Source organism: Onychomys torridus, chromosome 20 (genome assembly GCF_903995425.1).
Source record: "Onychomys torridus chromosome 20, mOncTor1.1, whole genome shotgun sequence".
In the NCBI taxonomy this organism is placed as follows: domain Eukaryota; kingdom Metazoa; phylum Chordata; class Mammalia; order Rodentia; family Cricetidae; genus Onychomys; species Onychomys torridus.
In genome coordinates this window covers 25,414,700-25,436,103 of record NC_050462.1, presented here as the reverse complement: position 1 = coordinate 25,436,103, position 21,404 = coordinate 25,414,700, and the positions used below count along the sequence as shown (strand labels likewise).

The following is a 21,404-nucleotide window of genomic DNA, read 5'->3' as shown; positions in this document are numbered from 1 at the left end:
GAAGCAGTAGTGTCTGGACTGGAATCCATCACAGACTAATTCTGAATTAATGTATTCATTTTTGTTTTAGATTTACTCATTAATATTCTTTGCTTCTCTTATGTCCCACGAACAAACATAAGATGGACTTTTTTGTGTGTGTGTGCTCAATAAACCCAACGACATAAGCTTCAAAAACACTTTCTAGTAATTAGAGAAAATAATGAGGTGCAGACTGAAGAAGGGAAGACACCGTATTAAAGATCCATTTTTAAAGAGTGCTAGACAGCTAAAAGATGCCCCAGGGCAGAAAACAAACCAGTGCCAACATTCTAGACTGTTTACTCTAGACAGAACTCTAAGTATACATACTTTCTCACTGGTTCCGCCTCACACAGGGAGGGAAGTTTGATTCACTCATTCTACCAGTTTAAATTTCAGTCTCTCACCAAAGCTCCATCATAGACATCCAGAAACATGCACATCCTGCAGCACAACCAAGACAATTTCTAGACAGAGAAATCAGAAACCATAAGATACACTCTTACTGTTATCCTGATGGTAAAGTGACCACTTTGCCATTGCAGTTATCTCCTTTAAAATAGTCTTTGAAGCAAAAGCATATTTTTGGAATCTGTGTCTTAGGGAATCAAAAGTCAGGAAGGACCAAAGATGCTTAATTCACACTTACAGAAGGAGCCCACAGCGTTGAGCATGTGACCATTGTGCTTAAGTTCCCTGGCTAGGAAGCCCTTTCCAACTTGATTCATTGTTAGCATTTGCATTAAAGTGACTTTTTAAGATACCACATTTTTATTCTTATTTTCACAAGGTAGTAGGAGATTTTTAAAACTTACTTTTTAATTATGGATTTTTTTCATCTTACTGTAAGCTTATAGAAAGTTTCTCGTTACATTTTATTATATTCTTTATTATGCTATAGAGTCTAGGTATGATCTATCCTGTGGTTTAATTATGACTTTCCTTTTAGTTTTAACACATCTGAGAAAGCAGTAACTTATTATTTTAGAAATCTCAGCAGTCTCATATTAAATTTATTTTTAGGTAATGTTCCCAGTGCCATTTGACACAGACTTATTTATAAACTGAAATGATTTAATGCAGGTGGAAAAATTAGAGAACCTTAAAAATAATTTGTGGTGATATTGTATCCCCCAATATATTATGCACCCCAATAAACTTATCTGGGGGTCAGAGAACACAACAGCCACTCTATTAAACATAGGTTTAGGCAGTGGTAGCACACATCTTTAATCCTAGCATTCCAACGGCAGAGATCTATGTGGATCTCTGTGAGTTCAAAGCCACACTGGAAACAGCCAGGCATGGTGACACACACCTTTAATCCCAGGAAGTGATGGCAGGAAGCAGAAAGGTATATAAGGCGTGAGGACCAGGAATTAGAGTCTTTTTAAGCTTTTAGCTTTTAGTAGCAATTCAGCTGAGATCCATTTGGAGGAGAACACAGAGGCTTCCAGTTTGAGGAAACAAGATCAGCTGAGGAACTGGTGAGGTGAGGTTAGCTGTGGTGTGTTCTGTCTCTCTGATCTTTCAGCGTTCACCCTAATACCTGGCTCCAGGTTTGTTTTTATTAATAAGACCATTTAAGACTCATATTACAAATTATCACATATTTGTATGGATTCTGATGTTAATTTAAAAACTAAAAGTCCCAAGGGAGTTTTATAAATGTGCAGTTCAGAGATGCCATGTTTGTTTGTGAATGTGTTAGTCCATATGCAATTCATGATCAAATACATTGTTTATATGTATGAAATGTACAAGCAGTAAATAAATATATATTTTTTAAATTAAAACAAAATTATTTAAATTAAAAATGAGTAAATAGACAAACCTCAAAACTCTGAGTGGAAAAGTTTTGGAGAAAGGTTATAACATTATATATTATATTATAATAGTAATGACTTGATGGTGTGATGAGTATAATATGCACCAATAACCACATGCCAGGTTGCATACATTAAAAGATATACAAGTTTTATATGTCATTCATACCTCAATAAAAATATTATCAAGAAAAAATATATTGGAAAAATATGTATCAGATATACATAATTCAGTGCAATGAAAAAATATTTACTAGTTCAGGTTCTGGGATGTAGAGGACACTCGATAAATTTCTTTGATTGTATTTGTTTTGCATATGTTTGTATAGGCATAAATATATAAAAATAGAACTTGTTGAGTCCATTTTTGTTGTTTGTGTGTATATGGTTACAGAAAAGAATAAGGTTACATAAACTATTTAGGAAATGTACATTTAGTAATATGCCTCAAAGTTACATTCATTCACAGGTGTGAACCTGTCAGAAATTGGGTCTTTGCAAATATCCTCAGTTTAATGAGTGCCCCAGATCCAGTGACTGATGTTCTTGAGGCGCTATCAACAACCAATGGAAAAATACATAGGAGGAAGTCTGTCAGACAAGCCAAAGCCAGAATGTTGTAGCTACAAACTAAGGCCTAACAAAGGTTTCCAGCAGTCAGCAGAAACTTAGCAGGACAATATTTTACACTCTGTTGCTTGGCAGAACTTATTGACACCTAACCGACTAATGAGGATAATGTTACTGCATTCTGGAGTATAGGTAAGACCTTAGGAAAGATCCTAAACAGATCGTGGGTTTCATACTCACTTCACACAAAGTACTTATAGAATAAGTTTGGACTATTTGCCTGACACTGTGCTCATGAAGGTACATGTGAAAATAAGCTACTCAGCTACCCAACAAATGGCTTACTGCCTGTTACACACTGCGTACATACTTCATGTTTGTTTAAAAACTACAAGCATTTGAGTTCGTAAGTCTTTGTTCAAATAAAACAACCAACAGGTGTAGAAAGCATTAGGACTGAGCTACGGGAACATTTAGCATGAGATAGGCAACAATTAGCCAGCAAGGTGATGTGAAGAGAATTAAACCCACAAATAAGAGACAGTGGTATCAGAAGTCAGACAAGACTGCTTTAAGGAAAGATTATCAAGACCTAAAATTTTTAGTGAGAAATCAGTCATCAAATTTAGGACACATCCACAGTATGATTTCCTATTAGCTAATAAATTTGCAGAGATCCACTGTTGGGCCTGGGGAAATGTATGATGATTAAGAGCACTTGCTTCTCTTATACAGGAACCAAGTTGGGTTCCCATTACCACCTCAGACAGCTTACAGTTAGTTGCCTGTAATACCAGCTCCAGGGACTCTAGTTCCTCTTCTGGCTTCTTTGGGCACCTGCAGATATCTGTATGCATTTGTAATACAGATAGGCACGTACACACACACACACACACACACACACACACACACACACACACACACATAAAAATTAAAATAATTCTCGGGAAAGAAAGACTCGATTTCCATTGAATTTATCTCATATATTCCAGTGTTGAGGAAAACCAAATATGTTGAAGAGGCCTAGCTAGGTGTGTGTTCCCCTAAGATAAATGATAAATAACACTAAAAGTAAGTAAACAGTGGTATGTGTCATGTGTCAAGTCAAGAGCTAATGAAGATGAGTAAATAAAAATCTATGTATTTGAAACTTGGAGAGTCAAGAAATAATAGGAAATGATTCTAAATTGCCAGCTTGTTTAATTCAGTGAGCAGGGATACTATGAACACAGGAAAAAAAGACTAGTAGAATCCACAAAGACATCCCTAATGACAAAAGCCTCTGAATAATAGTAGTAAGAGCTAGCAGTGTGAAAGAGAAGGCAGGGCTCTGTCTGCTGGGGACTGTCCTTTAAAGATAACCTGGAAGTGACAGCTTCATAGTGATGCCCTGTCTATAGTTGGGATACGGGTTCATAGAGAGCCAGTCAGCCGTGACAGTCCTGTAAGTTCCCTTAGGAACTTAACGTTTGTATTGTAGGTGCTTTAGGTGGGGATTCAGGAAGCCAGGTCATGCATTAATACTGTACTTCCCTCCTTCACACTTGTGTGTGTGTGTGTGTGTGTGTGTTGGTTAATTTTAACTGTTCACACATTCATATGAGAAGGATATTTCACTTACCTATTCCAGATTGGCCTGTGGGCATGTCTTAGGAGAAGGGGTTGTTTGATTATTAATATACCCAGCCCATTGTGCCATTGTGGGTCATACCCTTCCCTGGCTTGTGGTCCTGGACTCTATAAGAGTAGAGAGGAGAGGAGAGGAGGGGGGTAGTTGAGTACTGAGCTCGCAGGTGTCATGGGTATATTCTCTCTTCTCTTGTCTGTGGATGTGATGTGACTAGCTGCTTGAGTTGCTGCATTAGCTTCTGTCAGTGGTAGATTGTAACATGGAAGTCTAAGCTAGAGTGAAAAGACCAAGCAGATGCCATAACAGGCTGCTCAGTCTTCTCTCAGAGACCAGGCCTCAATTTCAGTTTCCTGAGACTTGAGCAAGCAGACTCTGGGAGGGCCGTGAACAAAAGACACAGTCCTTCCAGTAGCTCCCTTTCTGCATGTACTCTAACCGCTCAAGGTTCAGCCAGCTGTTTACTGTCTGGGACCCCCTCACTAACTTAGAGCTATGTGCATGGGTCAATGTGAATGTGCAAGGCCAGCCAGCCCCCATGGCAGCTCAAGGACAAAGCCTGGGACTTGTCCCGGACAGCCCCCAAAATGATAATTGTAACCCCCAGCCAATAAATTCAAAGGTTACATACCCTCACCTAATTAAAAGAGAACAGAGATAAAAATAAACCAATTCGAGTTGCACCCGTGCAAAACCCCCAATCACCCCTCCCCACAACCGCTATGAAGGGCTTGCAGTTTTAGCCTTTTAATAGCTAGCCACACAAAGAAAGAGCAACTCCTCCCTGCCTCGCTGTATTGGGTGTAGGAATGAGTTCCCTGTCTAGACTTGTAAACTTAAACAATAAACCTTGCTGTTGCATTCTGGACATCCACGGTCTTTAGTGGTCTCTTTGGGGTCATGATCTGGGCATAACAGAGAAACCATCTCTTTCCCTAAGTTCCTTTTTTTTTTTTATTTCAATTTTTAAATTTGATTTTACATCCACCAGATCTCCCTCTCATCCCTCCTCCTGCTCCTCTGCTCCCCTCCCTCCCCCACTTCCTCCCCCATCCCTCACCCCCTCCTCCAACAGGGTAAGTTTAAATTCCCTTTGATCATGGTGTTTTATCACAGCAACAGAAATAAAAGTAGTCCACATGGTATAAGATGAGACTGTCTTGCCAGTAGATTGAGTTACCTCTGATTGTGATAGTACTAACTTTATAAGAAAGAATCCATGTAGTTAGAGTTTTCCTGCCTGGCCCATAGTCAGGACAAATCTCTCTTACCCGCCAGACCCACAGTTGCTCAGACCCAACCAAGAAAGCACACAGAAACTTATATTGCTTACAAACTGTATGGCCGTGCTTGTTATCTACCTTTTCTATCTTAAATTAACCCATTTCTGTTAGTCTATACTTTGCCACATGGCTTGTGGCTCACCAGTGTCTTTACATGTTGCTTTTCATGGCGGCGGCTGGCGGTGTCTCTCCCCAGCCTTCTACTTCCCAGAATTCTCTTCTCTCTTGTCCCGCCTATATTTCCTGCCTGGCCACTGGCCAATCAGAACTTTATTTACACAGAGCGATATCCACAGCAAATCCTCCCTTCTTCCCCCTCATTGCCAGTATGAGTACAAGTTAGGGAGCATGTGAGAAGTATGTCCATTCATTCCCAGCCTCTGTTTTTCCAGTGATAGGTTGGTATGCTGGATGTATGACTGCCTCTGTTACTGCTTCTCATGCTGAATCATCCACAAACTAGGGGGATTTTTGGTGTGCCTACCAAGCATACCTCCCTTTATTACCAGAACTTACTTGGGAATCCCAGAATTCTTATTTCCTCAAGAAAAGCCCCTTTGGTGTACCACAAGACTCTCTGCTTTACCGCTGTCTATCTTAAGCATAATTCCATCATACCTTTTAACCCATCCCAGACCTTAACAACTCATCTTTAGCTGGGTGTAGTGGCGCACACCTTTAATCCCAGCATTTAGGAGGCTGAAGCAGATGAATCTCTGTGAGTTCAATGGCAGTCTGGACTATGTAGTGAATTCCAGAACAGCCAGAGCCACATAGTGAAGCCCTGTCTCAAACACCCCCACCCAACACACACATACACACACACACACACACACACACACACACCCCAAACAAAATCCCCAAGACCACCAATTCACTGTTTTCAGGACTCTACTGAGTAAATAAATGCACTTTGTTTTAATCATATAGTCTCCTTCTCCCCAATTACAAAGTCCTAAGACTACAGTCTTTCACTGTCCCAAATTCAGACACTAGCAGAACTGTTAATATAGGTAACATCTGCTCTAATGGCTTTTATTTCTTATAGAATGAAAACCTGTCCTTTCCTCTAAAGAAACACACTTCCTCCAGCAGTGGGTTTCTCTGTTTCCAATCTCTTGTGTGGGATAATTACCTCCTTACAATTCATTGCTAATTCCAAGATTATATCTGTGCCCTAAAGCTATGTAAGAAACCAATCCTGAGACTTCATATTTTTAGCCACAATAATTTGTTATTTCTCACAGTTCCTGTAGTTCCGAGATTCAGAAATAACTTGGCCATGAGTTTTTTACTATTAATTTTTTTTTACTGGTAATGATAGACCCTGCCAACATAATAATATATTTTTTCCAGAAATTCTGTATTTCTTTCAATCTAGTATTAAATAATGTTTTTCAGTCTAAATTTTCTTTCTCACCATAAGAGGGTATATTTACCTATTTTCAGGCAGTTAAACATAGTTTTGTTTTGTTTTTTCTTCTTGCAGTGTGAGATGCATTGCAGTGTAGTTATGCTTTTCATTATAAGTCCATTGTTTGGGGGTTAGAGTACGTTTTTTCGGTCTTCATGTATGTTTTCCATTGTATTGAAAATACCTATGCACATAATATATCCTGATTACAGTGCCGTCCTTCTACTCCATCTCTCATTAGAAAACAGACCGGCTCCTCCGGGAAAATAATAAAATACAGTAAGATAAAACACAAGCTAACACATGGAATAGGAAAACAAAAACAGAAACCAGAAGGAAAAAAAGCCCAACAAAAGGCACGAAAAACAGATATAGATGCAGAGAACCACTCCTTAACACCCCCAGGAATCCCATTAAAAAAAACAACAGTAAATTAGAAGCCATGCTATATACAGAAAGGATATATATATATATAAAATTTTTGAAAAGGAAAAGCCCTTACCTACCATTATGAGACAAGGAACTTCCCAACTATGCCTTTGAGCTCTTCCGTTGGCCATCTACTGATGAACATGCAGCCTACCCTTAAGAGTTGTTTCCCCAGTGAGACTCCCTTGGAGAAAACTCAAATTTCATTTGCAAGTGCTTATCAGTTGGAGATTGGATTGCTCCTGGGTTGGGGTGGAGACATGCGTCCGCCTCTCTTTTCAGCTCTAGAACCCCATCTGGTGCGGACCTATGTAAGCCCTGTGCATGCTGCCTCAGTCTCTGAGTTCATCTGTGCGTCTGTCTTGTTGATTTAGAAGGCCTTGTTTTCTTGGTCTCCTCCAGCCCCTTTAACCTTACATTCTTTCTGCTTCCACTTCCTTGGGGTTCCCTGACCCCTAAACGATTTGATGGAGACATCCCATTTGCAGCTGAGTCTTCCAAGGTCTCTTATCTGTCACTCTCAGCAGAATGTCTGTCTGTGGGTCTCTACATTTGTTCTCATCTGATGCAGGAGGAAGCTTGTCTGATGATGTCTGAGCAAGGAACTGATCTTTGAGTATAGCAAGTCATTATGAGTTACTTTATTGCTCCTTTTAAAAATTTGTTTTATTTTTATTTATTTGTTTGTTTATTTTAGAACAGTAGTGTTTTGTTTTACCCTAAATCCCTGGGCTATCTAGTCTTCTGTTCTTGATAACCCAAGCAGTGTCGGGTATGGGTTCCATCTCATGGAGTGGACCTTAAGTCAAATCAGATGTTGGCTGGTCACTCCCCCAGGCTTTGTGCCACCATTGACCTAGCATATCTTGTAGGCAGGACACCACTGGAGATCAAAGGGATTGTGACTAGGTCGGTGTTTGTATTTCTCCTTCCGTGACATGCAGAGTAGCTTCCCCTGGGGATGGAGGCAGAGAGTGAGGACCCAGTAGGTAGTCTGCCAGGGATGAGACTGGGGGACCGGCTCTGGAGGAGAGCGGGGAGAGTGAAGATCTGAAGCCCCCTGCCCGCTTCACTGATCTACTTCTTTCCCCGCAGGCCTGGCTGCAAGGTTCCCAGGGAATGCCTGCTGAAGTTGGAGGCTGGAGTCAAATGATGAGTGAAGGGAGGGAAGTTTGGAGAGGAAGGAAGTGGAAGTGTGATCCACTAGAGAGGGGGGGTGGGAGCTGCAGCAGGTGCTCTGCTACAGAACTGGGGGTAAGACCGGGAGGAGAAAAGAGAGCGGTGGTGGGCTGCAGTTAGCCCACCTGCTTCCCTTGGGGGTTTTAGGGTTGTTTGTTTTTGTTTGGAGGGTGTCATCTGTTATTTCATGTAAGTGGAATCTGTGTTGTGTTCTTGAGTAAATTGACTTTTATACTGTTTTTCAGTGGGACAAGCTTGTTTGCTACAGGTATTTGGTTGCCATATTAAAGAAATTGGGAAATTGCTATTCAGTTATGATTTTTGAGTTGTTAAGAAGGTATTCAGCTGTTTGGGACACATACCTCTTTGGAAGCATGGGAGGTTTTTTTATTTGTGGTTTATCATTGAATCATCCTTGATACTGTTGTTTCTCACTTTATGCAGGATATTGGAAACAGGGTCCCCCAGAGCTACTCAAAACTGCAGAAATCCTAGTTCCTCATACAAAGTAGTATAACATCTTCAAGCAACCTTCTTGGAAGATCCCCTTTATTCTTAACCATCATTCACAGATTGAATAGATACCTCCTATATGTAGATGTTATAGAAGGAGCTGTTGTGCCTTTTTCCTTAGGGAATAATGACATGAAAAAGTGTATCTGCCCATGTTCATTCAGTACAGACTAAATTTTTAAAACTATGCTGCTCTTCAGTTGATATACCTACAGATATGGAATGTAGGAAACAAAGGCCTGGCCATGTTCTCATGGCTTACTTTCTCATTTGATTTAATTCTCTGTTAAAACAGTAACATCCTTAAAAAGATTTCTCTAATAATTAGGAGAGAACTATTTAATTACTGTCCTTTTAGTGCTTTGTGGGTGCTCTTAAGGTATTGCTTCCTTTATCCCATGGGGTTTGCTTCTTAATAAGATCAGGTTGATTAAGTACACATTTAACTTGTTCTAAGAAGCTGAGAAGGAGTGACAGTACCTTAAACAAGGTCTAGGGCTCTTTCTGTCCCAGTCCCCAGCTGACAATTAGCATTGGAGTTGTCCACTCCAACAGCTTCAGAGACCCCTAAGTCTTCCATCCCATTTTCTGTGCTCTGCCTGTCTTTTCTGTTGTTGTAGTTGGTCTACCACAGCCATCCCACTCAGCTAGAGAAAGACTGGAGGGGGGCGGGGGAGGATACATCCACCACATTAGCCTAGGGAGTTCGCATCCATTGCTTCTTCATACAACCAACTGACCAAAGCTATTCTAGTGACTCTGTGGGGACTGAGAATTTCAGTTCAGTCTCCACACTTCAACCCTGACTACAGAGAACAAGGACAGGATAGAATTAGCTTTTATTGGTGACTGCTTTGTTCTAACCACGTTAAATAAAATAGCATACCTGCTCTTCAGTACCTCACTCTTTGCGGTAATATCTGGCTGTCTATGGGAGTTCTTCCATGAAGCAAGAAGTATGTCTCAGTTAAGTCCTAAAACCTTCAGTAAGACTCAAACCAGTCTTTTAGGTAATCTGGAAAATAAAAGTGGCCCAGGGACTGGGTAGGCCTCAATGCTAATGAATCCTGTGTAATTGCAAGTGAGATAGATTGTCAATGAGGATTGGATATCAGCTTGATTGATAACTGAAAGCGTGGACCCTGGAGTCAGACTGCCCATGTGAGATTGTGTAAATCAGTATGTTTCTTAATCTGGTCATGCCCGGTTTCCCTATCTGAAACCTAGCAATAATAGTATACTTAGTTCATAGAACTCCTTCAAAGACTAAATCAAATCAGCACAAGTAAGCACTTAGTGTACTATTTTACAGTATGAATACCATATCAATTCTAGAATTATGAGTATTCGATTCTGAAGGTAGGGCACAAGTTGGACTTGGATCTGCCTTTTGGTGGGGTATATTATAAATTTTAATATAATACTTCAGTGATCTATGCTCTGCGTAAAGTTTAAACTATCTCTTTTAATCAAAAGTCGCTAGGCGGTGGTAGTGCATGCCTTTAATCCCACTACTCAGGAGGCAGAGCCAGGCACATCTCTGTGAGTTCGAGGCTAGCCTGGGCTACCAAGTGAGTTCCAGGAAAGGCGCAAAGCTACACAGGAAAACCCTGTCTCGAAAAACAAACAAACAAAAAAAAAGTCACCCAATCCTTCATAGTACAGACATTTCTTAGTAGAATATATTTTCTTTTAAGGATTTTTGTTTGTTTGTATGTTTTTCTTAATCCAACAACAATGTGTACTTATCTCAATTTTCAATTATTTGTCACAATTTTAATAACATTGATATCTGTTTCTGAGACCTCAATTTAAAATATAAGTGGTTTCTTTGCCTTCCCAAGAACATATTGGATTTTATATTTCCATGTAAGGTGTTTGAAACTTAGCAAGTTGTAGAAGTCTGAATTAGTTGACAGTGGAAATGTTGATTTTTGTTGTCGTTTATTTGAATCATAAATGCAGTTGAGCCAAATGGGAGTGTAGCAGAAAAATATCACAGCTTCTGCAAACAATGAAATGGGGAAAAAAAGAGTCTGTACAGCTGTTCCATTCCATAAAAGTGACCACAGCGACAAGAAAGATGATGCCTCACTATTGCTGGGAATGAATTTGTTCTTTCTTTAATAAATTGCCAGCTGTTGTATTTTTATTTCATTTTAGAAAGTTAGGTCAGCAATAAATGTCCAGTGTGTTATTAGTTGTCTCCTATGGTTACACTAAACAGGAAGACTGTTGAATTTTAAGTTGCTTTTACTAAATCTTACATAAATAGTTTTTGGCAAATTGGCTAATACCAGGTCTGGAGCTTAAACACAAGATAGCTGTTGCTGCGCAAATACAGCTGATAACATTAACGAGCTGTCAGTTTGCAAACTGGAATGCGCCATTCAGCATCTTGTCAGCACCTCATTCTCCTGACTTGTTTGACTTCCTCAATGACCGATTTGCTCTCTCAGTAGATTATTTATTGTAACTGGAAGAGGAAGAATTTTATTTAACTAATCCTTATTTTTCCCATCTGCAGAATATGCTCAAGAAAACTGGGGCTTTCCAATGTGCCGCTATCTGAAAGAGGAGAGATGGTGTTGCGGCCGTAATGCAAGAATGTCAGCGTGCTTGGTATGGCTGTGTTTTCTAGAAAACATGAGCACTTTATCCAGATGTTATGCAGTTCATTATTTTGTAGCTAGGTTGTGTTAAATGCCAAATTTTAACAAAGCACAACCATTAATGTTTTTGAACAATGTGATTTGTGAAAAAAATGATAAAGGTATTCAGCCATCCATTTTATGTGCTGCATCACAAAAAAGTTTACATGTAGTTGTTTTATTTATCGTATGAAATGTATCAACTGCCAGGTCTTCAACACAGACTCAGTTCAGTGCTTTACACATAGTTTGGTAGTATCTTTGTATATTTGCAAAAGTCATTATTTCACCTTCTTATTTTCTTATAAAATAGGAAACTATTAAACTATGTGTAATATGAAGTAGCTCTTCAAAAACTATTTTGTTTGATTTGACTGGTGTTCCCAAATGTAGAATACTTTAGCCCTTGGCATTCCTTGTTCATGATACTATGTTAGCTTACAGAAGAACAAGCTAAATACTACAGGTGAATAATTATCATCAGAAAGCTTAACTGTTGTAGTTAGTTGGGAAGAATGAATCCAGGAAACTAAATTACAGAACCAAGACCATAATTAATATTGCACTATGTACTTAAATATTCTGAGCATAGTGCTCTTACCACGTACACTTAAAAAGAAAACGATAATGGAGATATGAAATTGCTTACCTGTATGAATCATTTCACTATGTATATGTGCTCATCACAACATGTTTGTTTGCTTAAACAGAGTAACTTTTTAAAAATAAAATATAGTGCATTGGACAATTTCTTTAATGTCCAGTCATTAGATAAAAAGATTAAAAAGCCCATTGTTTCTTAGTTACTGGTCTGCTATTATGTGTTTGTAAGTAACTTCAGAGGTTTTGTATCCTAGGAATAGCTTAGAAATCTGTTCTCAAATAATCCTTTTCTTACGTAGCACACTTAATGTCCTTCTGGAAATTTCCCCTCAGCCTTCTTACGTGTAAATGGAGCATGCTCAGGATACTGTTAGAGTGAGAGTCATTATTAGATGTCATGGTCACGGAATCATGCAAGCCGGGCTTACACCCTAAAGGCAAGAAATTGAAATAGACGTTTTTAGGGAAGTTAACTTGATGTACATTTGTTCTGTAATACTCACTGAAGCACATTTTCATACACTGAGCACCCCCAAACCTCACCCCATCTGTGGGGCATGCAGAAAAAAGATATTAATAAAGGGTCAAAGAACATGTCATGATCAGTTGCTAACTTGCTACTCAATTTCAGGTAAGCTACTTATCATGCCAGTGATCTTATACATATGTAAAAATTGCATTTAAGCAAGATAGTCTGTACATTACATTTTAATTCAAAAATGCTTGTTTCAACTATAGCTAAGAAAAAACTATTTATGGAAACCTAGAAACCTGAAGCAAAACACAGAGATTTAAAATTGGAATAGCAAACTTATGCAGATCAATTATACTTTCTCTACCTTATGTTTGGAATGTTTTCTAATTAAAATTTAAAAACAAAAATTTAGTTAAATACATAATATCCAGTAAATGTGGAAATGTGTGTCTAAGAAATGAAGAGTTTTGTAAAGGACTATTCCATACATAAATTATATAGTAAATATCATATGTTCAATATGATTATTAGAAATGTTAGGAAGTACTATATAAAATGTCTACATTCTTAAGTGTAAGTGTAAAATCAATACCACAAAATTGTAAAAGTGTGTTAGAGTGTTCTGTTAGTTACATTTGTGCTTTTGTGTCGCTGTGACTGTAGTACCTAACAGTGTAACATTGTAGGAAAGCTTTATGCTGGCCCACACTCCTGAGGATCTAAATTCATTGAGGCAGGGCAGGCAGGGTGAGGCAGTGAGGGCATACTGTTCACACCACTGCACACCAGGAAGCAGGAGCGATCACGACAGCACTAGTAGCCAGTTCCCACCAGCTAGAATGTCTCTGAAATATTCTACGGCCTCCCAAAATAGTGCCGGCACCAGACACGCATTCAGAACATGTGGGGACACTGTACGCGGTAACAAGTTCCATTTCTTCTGGTGCTAGATCCGATGAGAATGTGCTTTGAAGTCATGTAACATACAGGTTATATTTGCCCCCTAAAATTCTCTTCCACCTACAGCCTGTTCATGTTTGCTTGCCGAAAGATAAAATGAAGAGATTGGGAGGTAGCTTACTGATAGATCACCTGCATAGTTAAGTACAAGAACCTGGGTTTAATTCCCAACAGTGAAGTAAAACTAAAAAGATGAAATTATATGTCCCATAAACCATAAAATGTTAATAAAAAGTTGACAAACACATCTATGTCTGTATCATACATACGAGCAGCTTTGAATTTGATTGTCCATCCACACTGAACCTAAGTCAGACTCTGCCATTTTTATTTCTGTGGCTTTCTAATTCCTTCTACAATTCAGAGTGTATAATCAGACTGTGATTGTGTTTGTGTGTATGACACTTTTCCATTATAAATTACTCCTGATTTATATAAGCATATTAGCTAACATGCTTTAATAATATTGATACTTGTAAATATGAAACTTACATGTCATCGCTTAATTAATCTTTTTGATTGTCACTATTGCAAATTCTCCTAGAGTAGATTTATAAATCTCCTAAGATTAAATATGTCAGCAATCTTTGTCTTGTTTCTTTCTCCTTTAAGGCATTGGAACGGGTTGCAGTTGGCCAAGGGGTAAGTGAGAGTTTAATGTAGCTAAGATAGTTTTTCTCTCAAGCTCTCTCAGACTTGACCTGCTGCTGAACTTGAAACCTGATGGATTTGAATAAATGTCACCTCTGCTTGTCACCACTGCACATTCAAGTGTATACATGCTCCATGTGTTTAAAGTAAAGCCAACTTACGGAACGATATATTGAGCTTTGAGAAAGTTTCCACATTATGCTCTTATACTAACCTCTCATTTCTTCATATTGTATTAACAATCTGTAAATATTTCTAGCAAATGGCTGATCATCAGGCAGGCTTTTATGGGGTTAGCTCAAGCAAAGAAAATGAAATAACATGCAATGTATTATTGAAGTGTAATTAAAACATGTTTCATTTGGTTATTTGATAACTTTTTCAATTTAATAAGTTGAAATAGCTAAATAGGCTTACAAGTATAAATAGAAGTTTGATATTTCCTAAATTTCCATTAACTGTATTATTGTCTGTGTATTCATGAAATTAATGAATTTTAAAAAAACATTTTTGAACATTATCATAAAATTATTCTGTTGAACCTAAATTTTTAAAAAGCTATTGTTTCTTTTTCAAGGAACATTAGTGTTAATTGTATTTTAGAAATAATAGTTGCAATAATAAGTATGACTTGCTCTAGACCAGTAACTTGGATGGGTCCTTTGGTTTTGGTGGCAGCTGCTTTTTCTCCTGTGTATTAATTTTGCCTGCCTACGATGTGTCCTGGTGAATAAAGTGAGGGACACAGGTAAAATGTTTCAAATGAGTACTAAGTGCTCAGTCAGTGTCAGCTGTCACCACCAGTAATAACTGTTATCTTGAAAATAATAGTTCAGTCTAATACAGAGCTTTCCAAACTTCTTGTCAATTGTGGTAATAAATACGTAGGACTGTGAGTTATGGGTCATTATTGTACCCTAATAGGCAAGCGGCAACTGGAAGATAACAAACCCTAAGGACTTCAATCTCTCCCCCCACTAGACATCCTTAACTTCTATAGTACACGCTACCTTAGTGTTTCCCTGGGGCCCTGGGAAAGCCAGGAACCTCTGTCGTGTTGGTGTCCACTGGTGCGATTGTTTTAAGTTTCCCAAGATTTTGCTCATGCATCCATTCAGTCTGAAGAGTTGGATATTATTTTAACCTTACGTAAGAACATGGTATGCAGCAGAAGTTTAATGATACAGTCTGGCTCCCTAAATTCATTGCAGAACCATGACCTGGAGCTTGTGCCCCTGCCATAGTCCTGTGCATCAAATGAGTCGTGCATGCATCAGAGTATACACTGTTTTTGCCTGGTTTTAAAATGCACTAAATGTTAGGTGGCTTTATCACTTGTAGGGGAAGCAAAGCCAGTTCTGAGCCACACCCAGTTTGCTCCTAGAACAGTCAGGCACAGGCTGCTTGGGAAAGAATGAGTGTCTTCTCCTTCCCTCTCTCCTTCCCCTCTGTAGTCACCAGGATGGATCAGCCTAGTCATTCCAAGAATGAACATTTCCCTTTCTCTTAGGAAGCAACTGTAAAGCTTTCATTTGCTCAGGGTAACTTGGGAATGATAATTGATTTTGTCCCATGTTTTGTAGGTAGTGGTTTTTCTGCCTTAAAACAAAGACAAAGTTTTATTTAGTGTTTGACTACTGCTGAATTGAAATATATTTATTCTGGTTAAAAACAGATAAAAAAATGAAGAGGAGAAGATGACTCAATTTGTAAAGTGCTTGCCTTGCAAGCCAGATAACCTGAATTCAAACCCCATGATAAAGAGCAGGTATGGCAGTTTGCAGTTGTAATCCCAGACCTGGCAAGGCAGAGACAGCCCCTGGCACTTGCCAACTAGCCAGCCCCGTCTACTGGGTGAGCTCTAAGCCAGCAAGAGACCCTGTGTTGACAAGAAAGGTAGACATGGGCCGTTCCTGTGGAAAAACATCCGAGCTTGTCCTTGGCACCTGTGCACACACATCCACACAAGAACAAACATGTATCCAAAGAAAATTATAATTTGTCACTTCAGAGGAGAACAGAGTTTGAAAAGACTAAGTCAGTAAAATATTCACCCCACTGAAATCTGTCCTTAAAACTTGACCAGGCACTGGGCAGTTAATTTCATCTTCTTTGACATCTCCAAAGCATCTATTATCGTTGGCCTTCCTTAATCTTGGCTCATATTTTTCTCTTTTGAAAATAGTAATTTTGCGTGAATGCTGGCTTGTTGCTAGTATTATTTTTTCTTCACTCCTGTACTGTCAGTATCAAGAAGTCTCTTGAGGTAAATAGCATTTTGGTGGCTTTTATAGTTTTTTATGTTCTGTTCCCAGTACCCATATTAGACAGCTCACAACCTCCTGTAACTCTAGCTCCAAAGTTTTCAACAACTCTGGGCCTCTGTGGGCACCTGTACACATGCCTGAGTGTGCACACACACACACACACACACACACACACACACACACACACACATAATTTAAAAAATAAAATAAAACTTGAAAAAAAGTTGGAGTATGCATGAGACACCTCTCTGTTCTTCTCCCACAGGCAGTGTTGCCTGTTTACTTGGCCCTTTTTCTCTCCTCTCTTCAATGCTGTGGTGCTGTGGTCTTCCATGCTTCGGACATGGGTTTTAAAACATGGCACATAGGCACCGTCTGTCACAGTGTGAATCCTAGGTGTCACCACTAGTCCACATCCCTTAGGAAAGAGCCTCATCATGTTCTTTTCACACATGCCCTTCCTGACTCTGCTGCACTTCAAAGATGGTGTGGGTGGACTTGAAAGTTTATTTTAGCTGAATTTTTATTGATTATGACCTTTCCCCATTTACTGCAATTCCTTTTATGGTTTCTTGTTTTGTTTCAGAATTACTTTCTCAGTGAGTTTGTCTCAGGGTAATCCTTTAGTTTACAGTAGGAAAATTGTAAAAATTCTACTTTTTATTTAACAACAAAGTCAGGTTTGTAACTTTTATGAGTTCCCAGGTCTCTAGTATTACTTTTGTTCCTGGGTTTTGTTTATTTATTAATCTTATACCTATATCTGCATTGTTTCCAGCTGCCCACTGAATCACTCTTCTATCGTGCTGTCCTGCAGGATATCATTAAAGATTATTATGGCATCACCAAATGGTATGAGAATTTTACTGTGTAATTATGCTGGGGCCCAGAGGTAGATACTTTTCATAGGATATGAAATACCTTTAGTTCAATACCAAGCAACCAAAAAATAAGTAAATAAATAACAGTGTTACATTGTTAGATAATGGAATTTTTAATATTTGGGTACATTTATGAAGGATAAATTATAATTAGTTTTTGTTCATATATTTTCTGAAGAAACTATTTTTTTTTGAGAGTGAGGACATGGAGTTTATTGATAATTACCAAAGGATAATCAGTATGGCCCAGAATTGGCCCAAGCAAAGAGGAACAGGGATGTCCCTAACTTCGGTACATTTTATCATCTGTGCCAGTGGAATAAAAGCGCAGCCTCAGTGGTTTTCTGGAAGCAGATTATGTGGCCGTGAAAGTAAAGCAAGTGGTACATTGTCTGGCAGTCAGTAGTTGGAAGTGAGTAGATGGTGGTCCCTCCATTAATAAGATCACCTTCCTAACACATCCCCTGTTCTATTAATATTAAAGGGATTGGCTAATCCTTCCAGTGAAGCTTTGTAACTAAAGCAGAAATTCCCATCTCCCTTGATTCTGACACACACTGACACTCAGATATCACATGAGGGTCCATCAGAAACCCTAGAAATCTGTGCTTCTACGGGGCTCAAACTTTCAAGACTTTTGAATCCAAATCCTCAGTTTTACAAGCCTCCACTGTGTAGATTTTCAGTTGGACAAGGCATCTTGTGACATGCTTTTGAACTTAGGCAACAGCAGAGCAGAAATATTCAATTAGAAAAATGGGGCCTGCAGGTTGGAGGGTCTACCTTCTCAGTGTTAGGAAGAGTATGCAATAAATTGTGAACATACACAACCCTCCTTTCCCCGACTCTTCCCAGATCTGTCTTCCTTCCCTCCACAGCCAATGTTTTGCCTTTTTATTCCCCCAATAAGGTTTTAATTTGTGCTGCCCAAATAGTCTTGGATGTTCACCCTTCCAGTGGAGTGTATTTGACTTCTCAGACAGGGACTATACCCACTAACCCTTCCTTTCCCAGCCCTTTACCAGTGCTAAGAGCTCCTCCATTAGTGGAACTTTGTGCTCATTGCCCCTGTGCATGCTGAGGTTTGGTCTGGTTTGGGCATGCATGGTCTTATGCATGCTGTCACAGCTGCCCTGAGTTCATGTGTGCCGCTGCCCTGCTGTGTGCAGAAGACACTGTTGTCTTGGCATCATCTACCTCCTCTGGCTCTTAAACTCTTTCTACCCCTGTTCAGCATGGTAGGGTCCTGTCAGTTAAGGCTGGATAGAAAACTGGCACTTAATGTGGGGATTTAACAAGGCAACTCCATCCAGTTTATCTGGTAGTTAAAAGGAGGTTTATTTTGGGGTAACTTACAGCCAGTAGAGAGATTGGTTACAGCATCTGGGAGAGGTGAGGTGCAGTCCAACGTGGTTCTCTGGAGAACTCTGACTCGGTCTGCAATCCAGCATCCAGGATCCGACGAACCAAGAGGCCCAGCATGTACAGATCTCCAGTCTTAAGGGCTCCGGTCTCAGCCACACCCTAGTGGCAGGTCATAGGTAGAAACGGCAGTTACCAGCTGCCTCAGTGGGGTGGTGTTTCAAGGTCAAAGCTGGAACAGCTACCTACTATAGGCACTCTAATGTTCCATGTTAAGAAGTCCCTATCCCTAACAGAAACCACATGAGAAGCTTGCCTTCCTCCCTACCAAGGTACCCAGCACTGATCAGTTGCACCCCTATTCTCCCACCAAAGGCAGTATAATAATCAGAATTTACACTATTTCTCAGCAGTTATTAGATACTCCAACGTCAGTGCAGATCACTTGGGATTGTGGCAGTAGCAAGGACGAACTTCACCAGGCATCTAAAGTATCCAAAGAGAGTGGCTCTACAGATGTTTACAGCCCATTATTCCTAGATACACAAACTGAAGAAAACAGACAGATGTCCGTCAGTAGATACGTAATTAAAACAATCTATGAGCGTTCCTATCAGAGACGACTACTTGGCAATAAAAACAGAATGGAATATTGATATATACAACAACCTGGCTGAATCTCCAGAGACTTAGGTTGGATGAATGTAATTATAAATTATAAAAGGATTTTTTTTTTTTACATGTCCTTGGGGGATGGAAGTGTGGCTCAGTGGAAGAGCGGTTTTTCTAGTATGCACAGGCCCTGGGTTCATTCTCAGCACCACAACAGGACAGAATGCGGTGAACAACAGGCTGGAGACATGCCAGTATGTTCTTGTGATGACAGCGTTACAGGCGCTTCCAGATACTGCTGGTTCCTGGAGAAAGAGGGAAAGTAGGATGAGAAGAAGTGGGTGTGGTTGTAAGACAGCAAAACAAGTGATCCTTAAGGGAAGTGCTGTCTACCATCTGGAGACTTGGTGGGAGCTACATGAAGGGTACACTAACCCCTGTTCTCTCTTAGAACTTTGTGTGATCTTACACCTTACTATAAATATTGAATAAAAACCATGGAAAACAGAACATACATGGCACACATAAAAATTTTAGAATTAAGTTATAAAGTAACAATAAGTGACCAAAATTAAGAAGAAAAAAATGGATGGTTTTAAGTATCTTAGAATTAAAGAGCTAGAAGTATAAGTCAGCAGTGCAGCCAGCCCTTGCCTAGCATGAGTTGGGCCACGGTTTTGATCTCCAGGACAAAAAAGACAGACAGACAGGGGTAGGAGGCAAGGGAGGAGAAGAGGGCACAGCACCCCAGGCAGCAGCAATCTGCTGGGTAAGAAGATGGTGTCTGGAAGGAATCGCCAGTAAACAGAAAGATGAATGCCAGGGAAAGACTAGAGGTGTGTGGAGAGTAGTGAAGAGGTTTCGTTGCTGTTGATAAGAAAAGACAGAGAACAAGGTGATAGAAATATTGAATGGGATTGTTCAGTCTTGAATAAAAGAACATAGGAGTTACTAGATTCAGAAAGTGCACACATCACCAAGTGGTGGTGGAGCATGCCTTTAATCCCAGCACTCGGGAAGCAGAGGCAAGCAGATTTCTGTGAGTTTGAGGCCAGCCTGGTCTCCAGAGCGAGATCCAAAAAAGGTGCAACGCTACACAGAGAAACCCTGTCTCGAAAGACCAAAAAAAGAAAAAAAAAAAGTGCACAAATCTCAAGACACACTTTTAAAAAAAAAAACCCTATAGACACATAATGAGAAGAATTGTAGTCTGTCAGGATGAATCATCTCAGCTAGCCATCTCAAAATTGTCCTGAGTAGTTTGTAGTCCAAAGCCGATCTTTTCATGGTGTTAATCAGCTTAATGACTTTACCATAGTCCTTGTGGAATCATCTTTGCAGGGTCCCATCATCCTTTTGAAGATTTCAAAGTCATGGTTCTCTGAAGACATAAGATCCTAGGATGGTAGTCAGATTTTCAGAAATGTGATTGATTTTTTTATCCAGATATCATTAAAAAGCATATTTGTTACATACTTCCAGAATTTTAAGTAAAAATCAGCCATATCTAGACCTGTGTATGGTTGAACACACCGTCCAGTTAATCAGGAGGTTGAGGCAAGTGGACCAAAAGTTTAAGGCCATCCAAACCATATAGGAAGATTCTGTCCAAACAACCAAAAGAGAGAACGGAACGTAGTAGGGCACATAATGAACCCAACAAAGGTAATTTGACACTCATATAGAAATGCTGAAGAACTCTTTAAAATTTATGTATTAAACTAAAATGTAATCTCTGAAAATGATTATTTGATTGAAATCTATGTATAAGGTTTTGGAGTGCAAAGGACAGAAAAGTGCTATCACTTAATTCTTTTATATTTTGTTTAGTTTTCTTTGTTGGCTCAGTTAAGTTGTCCTCAGGTGAAAAACCTGTCCTATACTACCGCAATGTTGTTCTGTAAGTTTCTCTGATTGCTTATACCGTCTAATTATAAGTCACAGTTTTTTTGTGGACTTAACCATAACATTATATTCTGTTGTAGTTTTGATTTAGTATTCAATACACTTAAAAGTCAATAATTTAAGAAATGTTTTTATTTCATAAATAGTCCTTATATAAAAATTTCCTAAGGGAATT

General features: G+C 39.2%; 1 protein-coding gene across 2 annotated transcripts in view; it reads left to right on the top strand.

The window, feature by feature from the left end:
• Mettl25 (methyltransferase like 25) overlaps positions 1-21,404 on the top strand; it is a 78,584-nt gene that overhangs the window by 34,697 nt on the left and 22,483 nt on the right. For both annotated transcript variants that reach the window (XM_036170141.1, XM_036170140.1), the window contains exons 6-8: positions 11,390-11,484; positions 14,164-14,193; positions 17,248-17,321. In XM_036170141.1, the coding sequence (XP_036026034.1) occupies positions 11,390-11,484; positions 14,164-14,193; positions 17,248-17,321 (199 nt within the window). The remainder of the gene's footprint in view (positions 1-11,389; positions 11,485-14,163; positions 14,194-17,247; positions 17,322-21,404) is intronic.